At 43.7% G+C, this 9,906-nt stretch overlaps 1 protein-coding gene across 3 annotated transcripts; it reads left to right on the forward strand.

Moving 5' to 3' along the window:
• The first annotated feature begins 2,486 nt into the window (after window positions 1-2,486).
• LOC124123894 (protein CLN8-like) lies at window positions 2,487-9,478 on the forward strand. Of its 3 annotated transcripts, none has more exons than XM_046487092.2 (3): window positions 2,487-2,601; window positions 8,095-8,903; window positions 9,015-9,478. In XM_046487092.2, exons 2-3 carry the CDS (start codon window positions 8,099-8,101, stop codon window positions 9,113-9,115), a joined length of 906 nt encoding a protein of 301 aa, XP_046343048.2. In that variant the 5' UTR covers window positions 2,487-2,601; window positions 8,095-8,098; the 3' UTR covers window positions 9,116-9,478. The 3 variants fall into 3 exon arrangements, with proteins under 3 accessions (XP_046343048.2, XP_046343046.2, XP_046343047.2); XM_046487091.2 differs by having other exon boundaries at window positions 2,540-2,601; window positions 8,095-8,103; window positions 8,134-9,478; XM_046487090.2 differs by having other exon boundaries at window positions 8,095-9,478.
• Window positions 9,479-9,906: the final 428 nt, after the last annotated feature.

Consider the following 9,906-nt stretch of genomic DNA (forward strand, 5'->3'; position numbering starts at 1 on the left):
AACACAGAACAGACGTGGCTGCGTATTGGATCTACTGAACATAGAACAGAAGTGGCTGCGTATTGGCCCTGCCGAACACAGAACAGAAGTGGCTGCGTATTGGATCTACTGAACACAGAACAGAAGTGGCTGCGTATTGGATCTTCTGAACACAGAACAGAAGTGGCTGCGAATTGGATCTACTGAATACAGAACAGACGCGGCTGCGTATTGGATCTACTGAACACAGAACAAAAGTGGCTGCGTATTGGCCCTACTGAACACAGAACAGAAGTGGCTGCGTATTGGCCCTACTGAACACAGAACAGACGTGGCTGCGTATTGGATCTACTGAACACAGAACAGAAGTGGCTGCGTATTGGCCCTGCTGAACACAGAACAGAAGTGGCTGCGTATTGGATCTACTGAACACAGAACAGAAGTGGCTGCGTATTGGATCTACTGAACACAGAACAGACGTGGCTGCGTATTCGATCTACTGAACATAGAACAGAAGTGGCTGCGTATTGGATCTACTGAACACAGAACAGAAGTGGCTGCGTATTGGATCTACTGAACACAGAACAGAAGTGGCTGCGTATTGGATCTACTGAACACAGAACAGACGTGGCTGCGTATTGGATCTACTGAACATAGAACAGAAGTGGCTGCGTATTGGCCCTGCCGAACACGGAGCAGAAGTGGCTGCGTATTGGATCTACTGAACACAGAACAGAAGTGGCTGCGTATTGGATCTTCTGAACACAGAACAGAAGTGGCTGCGAATTGGATCTACTGAACACAGAACAGACGCGGCTGCGTATTGGATCTACTGAACACAGAACAAAAGTGGCTGCGTATTGGCCCTGCTGAACACAGAACAGACGTGGCTGCGTATTGGCCCTACTGAACACAGAACAGACGTGGCTGCGTATTGGATCTACTGAACATAGAACAGAAGTGGCTGCGTATTGGCCCTGCTGAACACAGAACAGAAGTGGCTGCGTATTGGATCTACTGAACACAGAACAGAAGTGGCTGCGTATTGGATCTACTGAACACAGAACAGACGTGGCTGCGTATTCGATCTACTGAACATAGAACAGAAGTGGCTGCGTATTGGATCTACTGAACACAGAACAGACGTGGCTGCGTATTGGATCTACTGAACACAGAACAGAAGTGGCTGCGTATTGGATCTACTGAACACAGAACAGAAGTGGCTGCGTATTGGATCTACTGAACACAGAACAGACGTGGCTGCGTATTGGATCTACTGAACACAGAACAGACGTGGCTGCGTATTGGATCTACTGAACACAGAACAGAAGTGGCTGCGTATTGGATCTACTGAACTCAGAACAGAAGTGCCTGCGTATTGACCCTGCTGAACACAGAACAGAAGTGGCTGCGTATTGGATCTACTGAACACAGAACTGACGTGGCTGCGTATTGGATCTACTGAACATAGAACAGAAGTGGCTGCGTATTGGCCCTGCTGAACACAGAACAGACGTGGCTGCGTATTGGCCCTGCTGAACATAGAACAGAAGTGGCTGCGTATTTGATCTACTGAACACAGAACAGAAGTGGCTGCGCATTGGATCTACTGAACACAGAACAAAAGTGGCTGCGTATTGGATCTACTGAACACAGAACAGACGTGGCTGCGTATTGGCCCTACTGAACACAGAACAGACGTGGCTGCGTATTGGCCCTACTGAACACAGAACAGAAGTGGCTGCGTATTGGCCCTACTGAACACAGAACAGACGTGGCCGCGTATTGGATCTACTGAACACAGAACAGACGTGGCTGCGTATTGGCCCTACTGAACACAGAACAGATGTGGCCGCGTATTGGCCCTGCTGAACACAGAACAGAAGTAGCTGCATATTGGCCCTGCTGAATAGATAATGTGAACATCTGGACCAATGGGGATGTCTGTATCATTGGAAGTCTCAGCTTCTTTGGTCCAGCGGTTTGTGGGGAAATGATGCTTTTGTTGCATTGAGCGCCGTTTGAGAGAATCAGATGAATGGACGAAAGACATATCGAGGTCAACTTTAAGATGTTGCCGCCTACGAAAAATATTTTCAGTTACTTTATTTACTATGTTTTGAAAAATATATAGGAAATGGGGTTATTGCCATTTACAGATTGTTTATTATGGTGATTTGAACACCTTGAACAAACTGTGCTCTCATGGTTCGTGGTGGACATGTTTGGGAATTGATTCTGAGCAGCTGGCTTGAAGGGCATCTAAAAACAAAAAACACAGACGGAACATCTGAAATGAGTCGTACTACGTAAAGAACAATACCGAATTTAATTACCTTCGCAACAATGGAGTTATTGCCGTGAATATAACAAACTCAATAAGGTAGTGTCATGTGCATGGTTATTGTTGCTGACATCACACGCCTCCTACAGCTGTCACGGTGTGGACACGGACACAGGGTCTGATGCGTGGTTATCTGTGTGTTTGCTGTACCTTGTACAGCGTGTTGTCACGTGGGGTCACATTGTACGTTGATATAAGCCGCCGCATCATCATCGGAGTAGCTGGTTATCGGGGTCAGGGAGTAATAACACACCATCAACAAAGGTTCTCCACATCACGTAAGTCTAACATCCATCCTCAGTGAAAGCACTAAAGCACCTGCCAGCATTGTGGATATCTAAATGAAACATTCAAGCAGCTTGTGGCAGAATTTCTGCCCACTGACGAATGCCATGCATGTTTTAAGCAAATATGTTACATTCAAGATTATCCTGTCAAAGTTCATCACGTTTCATGTTCGTGAGCTTGTTCTAAACGGACATACTATCTATTACTAACAAATGCACCTATTTGCTTTCTCCGTCACGTGACTGTTAAATGAATAAGTCTATAGTGACTCTACTGACTTGATAAGTGACTCATCGGTATTCTAGAAGTTGGTGGGTAAATAAAAAACGTACAACTTTATGGATAACAACTTCTGGTTCATTGCATATAGCGACGTTTCGATGTAGATTCCCTTCCCAACAAGCTGGAGTGACGACAACCAACGTCGCTGAATGCAATAACCCCGGTTGTTATCCTTAAAGCTGCATGTTGTGTACAGACTTGAGCCTGTGTAGTATTGTTATCCTTACAGCTGTATGTTGTGTACAGACTTGAGCCTGTGTAGTATTGTTATCCTTACAGCTGCATGTTGTGTACAGACTTGAGCCTGTGTAGTATTGTTATCCTTACAGCTGCATGTTGTGTACAGACTTGAGCCTGTGTAGTATTGTTATCCTTACAGCTGCATGTTGTGTACAGACTTGAGCCTGTGTAGTATTGTTATCCTTAAAGCTGCATGTTGTGTTCAGACTTGAGCCTGTGTAGTATTGTTATCCTTACAGCTGTATGTTGTGTACAGACTTGAGCCTGTGTAGTATTGTTATCCTTACAGCTGCATGTTGTGTACAGACTTGAGCCTGTGTAGTATTGTTATCCTTACAGCTGCATGTTGTGTACAGACTTGAGCCTGTGTAGTATTGTTATCCTTACAGCTGCATGTTGTGTACAGACTTGAGCCTGTGTAGTATTGTTATCCTTAAAGCTGCATGTTGTGTACAGACTTGAGCCTGTGTAGTATTGTTATCCTTACAGCTGTATGTTGTGTACAGACTTGAGCCTGTGTAGTATTGTTATCCTTACAGCTGCATGTTGTGTACAGACTTGAGCCTGTGTAGTATTGTTATCCTTACAGCTGCATGTTGTGTACAGACTTGAGCCTGTGTAGTATTGTTATCCTTACAGCTGCATGTTGTGTACAGACTTGAGCCTGTGTAGTATTGTTATCCTTAAAGCTGCATGTTGTGTTCAGACTTGAGCCTGTGTAGTATTGTTATCCTTACAGCTGCATGTTGTGTTCAGACTTGAGCCTGTGTAGTATTGTTATCCTTACAGCTGTATGTTGTGTACAGACTTGAGCCTGTGTAGTATTGTTATCCTTACAGCTGCATGTTGTGTACAGACTTGAGCCTGTGTAGTATTGTTATCCTTACAGCTGTATGTTGTGTACAGACTTGAGCCTGTGTAGTATTGTTATCCTTAAAGCTGCATGTTGTGTACAGACTTGAGCCTGTGTAGTATTGTTATCCTTACAGCTGCATGTTGTGTACAGACTTGAACCTGTGTAGTATTGTTATCCTTAAAGCTGCATGTTGTGTACAGACTTGAGCCTGTGTAGTATTGTTATCCTTACAGCTGCATGTTGTGTTCAGACTTGAGCCTGTGTAGTATTGTTATCCTTACAGCTGCATGTTGTGTTCAGACTTGAGCCTGTGTAGTATTGTTATCCTTAAAGCTGCATGTTGTGTTCAGACTTGAGCCTGTGTAGTATTGTTATCCTTACAGCTGCATGTTGTGTTCAGACTTGAGCCTGTGTAGTATTGTTATCCTTACAGCTGCATGTTGTGTACAGACTTGAGCCTGTGTAGTATTGTTATCCTTACAGCTGCATGTTGTGTACAGACTTGAGCCTGTGTAGTATTGTTATCCTTAAAGCTGCATGTTGTGTTCAGACTTGAGCCTGTGTAGTATTGTTATCCTTAAAGCTGCATGTTGTGTTCAGACTTGAGCCTGTGTAGTATTGTTATCCTTACAGCTGCATGTTGTGTTCAGACTTGAGCCTGTGTAGTATTGTTATCCTTACAGCTGCATGTTGTGTACAGACTTGAGCCTGTGTAGTATTGTTATCCTTACAGCTGCATGTTGTGTACAGACTTGAGCCTGTGTAGTATTGTTATCCTTACAGCTGCATGTTGTGTTCAGACTTGAGCCTGTGTAGTATTGTTATCCTTACAGCTGCATGTTGTGTTCAGACTTGAGCCTGTGTAGTATTGTTATCCTTACAGCTGCATGTTGTGTTCAGACTTGAGCCTGTGTAGTATTGTTATCCTTACAGCTGCATGTTGTGTTCAGACTTGAGCCTGTGTAGTATTGTTATCCTTACAGCTGCATGTTGTGTTCAGACTTGAGCCTGTGTAGTATTGTTATCCTTACAGCTGCATGTTGTGTACAGACTTGAGCCTGTGTAGTATTGTTATCCTTACAGCTGCATGTTGTGTACAGACTTGAGCCTGTGTAGTATTGTTATCCTTAAAGCTGCATGTTGTGTTCAGACTTGAGCCTGTGTAGTATTGTTATCCTTACAGCTGCATGTTGTGTTCAGACTTGAGCCTGTGTAGTATTGTTATCCTTACAGCTGCATGTTGTGTACAGACTTGAGCCTGTGTAGTATTGTTATCCTTACAGCTGCATGTTGTGTACAGACTTGAGCCTGTGTAGTATTGTTATCCTTACAGCTGCATGTTGTGTACAGACTTGAGCCTGTGTAGTATTGTTATCCTTAAAGCTGCATGTTGTGTACAGACTTGAGCCTGTGTAGTATTGTTATCCTTACAGCTGCATGTTGTGTTCAGACTTGAGCCTGTGTAGTATTGTTATCCTTACAGCTGCATGTTGTGTTCAGACTTGAGCCTGTGTAGTATTGTTATCCTTACAGCTGCATGTTGTGTTCAGACTTGAGCCTGTGTAGTATTGTTATCCTTACAGCTGCATGTTGTGTTCAGACTTGAGCCTGTGTAGTATTGTTATCCTTACAGCTGCATGTTGTGTACAGACTTGAGCCTGTGTAGTATTGTTATCCTTACAGCTGCATGTTGTGTACAGACTTGAGCCTGTGTAGTATTGTTATCCTTACAGCTGCATGTTGTGTACAGACTTGAGCCTGTGTAGTATTGTTATCCTTAAAGCTGCATGTTGTGTTCAGACTTGAGCCTGTGTAGTATTGTTATCCTTACAGCTGCATGTTGTGTTCAGACTTGAGCCTGTGTAGTATTGTTATCCTTACAGCTGCATGTTGTGTACAGACTTGAGCCTGTGTAGTATTGTTATCCTTACAGCTGCATGTTGTGTACAGACTTGAGCCTGTGTAGTATTGTTATCCTTACAGCTGCATGTTGTGTTCAGACTTGAGCCTGTGTAGTATTGTTATCCTTACAGCTGCATGTTGTGTTCAGACTTGAGCCTGTGTAGTATTGTTATCCTTACAGCTGCATGTTGTGTACAGACTTGAGCCTGTGTAGTATGTTTCAGACTCTTTTCCGTTTCAATGTTGTTTTGTGTGTAAAAGGGAGGAAGTTTTTGTTTCAACATTTTCGTTCCATATCGGATTATAAATGTAATTTATTTGGTTCACACAAACCAGTGATTGGTACGCTTCTTACAACTAGCAAAGGTTGCAGGGGATGTAGTCCAGCCCGGGAAATAGTGAATGCATTTAGTCGAAGACCGCAGTCAGCAATATACATCCACCACGACGTGCTTCCATCTGCATGTTTCTGAAAACATGCGAGATATTGATTGGTCCACAACGAGTGAGCATGCTGAGTGTATCCCCCCGTATCAATCATTAAGGGGAATTGTTAAGGGAGATTGAAGTAATTCAATTATTTTTCTTTGATCTTTCACGTTTTCTAATTGCTCGGAACGTTCAGATCTAAATAGGATGTGTGGGGGTGTTGATGATGATCAACGAACCTGGTGACATACCACTCAGCGTGCGGGGACACGATAAGATAAAAGAGATATCTCAACTACTGGGTTATCATTATATTAGAACAGAACACGTGCCATCACAAGAACAGCACGAGAACAATTCACATGGCGTGAGGCAGACGGACATATTTCTCTATTAATCCATAAACGGCACAATTACTGGTCAGTGTTGTTTTTGTTGGTTAATGCCGCACTCAGCAATGATCGAGCTGTATGACGCTGGTTGTATATAGGCGAGTCTCGGCCACACAAACCAGTCAGTGATAGGAGCAATGATCGAGCTGTATGACATGGGGTGAACATAGTCGAGTCTCGGCCACACAAACCAGTCAGTGATAAGAGCAATGATCGAGCTGTATGACGTTGGTTGTATATAGTCGAGTCTCGGCCACACAAACCAGTCAGTGATATGAGCAATGATCGAGCTGTATGACGTGGGTTGAACATAGTCGAGTCTCGGCCACACAAACCAGTGATGGGTTGGGTTGGGTTGGGTTGGGTTGGGTTAGCCACCACATCACCCATCCAACCTATTTGCTGGTATAGAAAAGTCGACGACACCTTCGTCATCCTAAAACAAGACCAAGACCCAACCCTGCTACTACAACATCTAAACCAACAACACCCCCGACTACAGTTCACCATCGAAATAGAAAAGAACAACCCACTACCTTCCCAGATGTTCGAGTTGGGGGCAGTTTAATTGTCTCGGTCCAGATCACCCCGTTGTAGTTGACTCAGCATAACTGATGGTCTTGGTGACGAATTTAGTCCCAGAATCCCCACGTGAGTGCCTGTTTAAACAGGTGTCAGTCAGACCCGTGACTTGCTAGATGTCGCATCTGTCGATGTACGACTGAAACAATGACAATGTGACGTCACAAAGTAACTCATTCACAGTGTCATCATACTCCGTCGGCGTGAGGCGTTACTCCTAATATCAATCACTGTTTTTTTCTGATCCGCACTCGAGGGGTATGAGGCAAAGCTTAAACAAAATATAAACGTAAAAACCAATGTTCCCACTCTCCGTAAATCCATTACAATTTTACACAGCATACATACGGTTTTTTACCAAAACTATTCGCAACATTATTGAGGAATCGAACCTACGATCATGTGTTTCTAGCTTGCACACAGCGACTGGCGGAGCCTCAGACAACTCAAGTACTGTCCACAGTGGCGTTAAGCCAAACTCACTCATTAAGTTCACACGGTGCTTTACATCAGGACGCATATTTGTCTTTAACTGGAACTGTTTTGTTATTATATACCATGCAATCCGTATCTTCGCAAATAAGGTTAGCAGACTGATTGGAAACATCAAATTTGACATATACTGAACAACACAAGCTAGGGATGATGAATGTTGTATGAGATATTTTATCTAGTGAAGACTGGGCACATAATATCATAAAATATCCCCAAAGATATTCATGATCCCTAACTATTTTTGTACAGAATATATGCGTAGTCTGTCCATTGAAGATGCTTTACCATCACATTGATTGTTGCAGAGACATGGCGGAGACACCAGCGGCCCACGGCCCCACCTGGGAAATAGTCCGGTATCTGCATCCCAGCCTGCTTCAGCTCAACTACCAGCTCACCTGTACAAAACTAGGTCTCGTCGCCGGCAGCTTCTTCTTCTTCTTCGGAACGTACGTGACGTCCGCAATAGTTGCGTCCTTCACCTCGACGTACAAATCGCTACGTATAAAAGAAAAGGTATTCTGGAATTTGGCTGTCGTCAGAGCCGTGTTCGGAGTCTTTGGCGCCATCATTGGACTTTGGGCCATCTTCAACAAATCTGCAATGGATAACGACGTTGTATTCGGAACAACGCAGACCAGCTATTTCGCGCTGTGTGTAACTGAAGGATTCTTCATTTTCGAGTGTTCTGCGCTCGCTGTTTCAGATGTCATCTTCAATTCCTTCAGCCTCCTGCTCAACCTCCATCACTGGTTGTCGCTGACTGGGTATTTCGTGGTCCTCTGCGTGGACGCGGGGCACTGTTTCGCCACCAAGGGACTTCTGTTGGAAATGAGCACCCCTTTCTCGGCCCTCTGTTGGACGTTGTTGAAGAGCGGGAGGGAGCGCACGTTCCTGTGGAAGGCCAATCAGTTTCTGCTGGTCCATACCTTTCACTGCAGGAACATCGTGGAATGGCTGTTAGTGTATATATCGTACCAGAACTGGACTCACATCTGGTCTAGCATGCCCCTGTCAGTGTTCTTGTGTCTTTATATACAGCTACCTCTCGTCACGCTGGTCATGACGCCCTACTGGACATACAAGAAGACGGAACAAATGTTCAACCCAGTAGATTGGAATTTTAGCAGAAACAACAAAGCCTCCGAACCTACCACGCGCTCCGAAATTAACAAAGACCCCGAGACGAACGGAACGCTGACGGAACAAATGTTCAACCCAGTAGATTGGAATTTTAGCAGAAACAACAAAGCCTCCGAACCTACCACGCGCTCCGAAATTAACAAAGACCCCGAGACGTACGGAACTGCAAAGAAAATCGATTGAACTTATTGAACTAATGTTGACTTAAACGAGGCATCTCGCTCGGAAAATATCGTAATCTGAGCAAATTTAAACATCACGTAAGTCGTCTGCTCCGTTTCCATTGTCCGGCTTCTACAGGTAGTCCTCAACTCTTTAGGGCACCGCAGTAGGTTAATTGTGGAAAATGTCGACAGATGGGCCCCCACATCAACACATTGTAACTTTTATTAATTAGTCAATATTTATCTTGTACATGCTGTTAGTATTTAGTGAAACTGACACGACATTTGTTTTAACTTAAATATCCTTTTTTATACATACTCATACGTGTATATTTTGTTCTTAAAAATGTACTATAACGTGCAATATATTTATGATACCATATTTGTTTAGTTTTTATAAAATGGTTTACGCATCCGAGGAACAAAACTTGGAATGTGGAATAATGATTCCATTTGGAGAAAAGTCTACTTTCAAAGTAGGTCAATGGTAAAAGAGAACTTATCCTTTATAACCCTTTCTCAAACACATTTTCTTTCATTTCATTTTTTCGTTCACTCGGCAGGCAATGCTGTTGAGGAATCTGATCATTTAAAATACGTGTTTATCTTAATTTCTCCTACCTTCCCAATTACTTTTAGTAAAGCATTCTGCAATAAATGGAAGTAAAAAGGCGGCCTGACATTCGTATATTCACCTGAAGTCATTGTGTTATGAGGGCATTCGTAGCCCAGACGTCAAAGGCCCAGGTTCTGTCTCTAGGTCTGTCAGCACTGTCCCCGTGCTCGTGGGTTTCACCGAAGTGATAAACG

The sequence above is a fragment of the Haliotis rufescens genome, unplaced genomic scaffold (assembly GCF_023055435.1).
Source record: "Haliotis rufescens isolate VD_foot unplaced genomic scaffold, xgHalRufe1.0.p SCAF_16, whole genome shotgun sequence".
Lineage (NCBI taxonomy): Eukaryota > Metazoa > Mollusca > Gastropoda > Lepetellida > Haliotidae > Haliotis > Haliotis rufescens.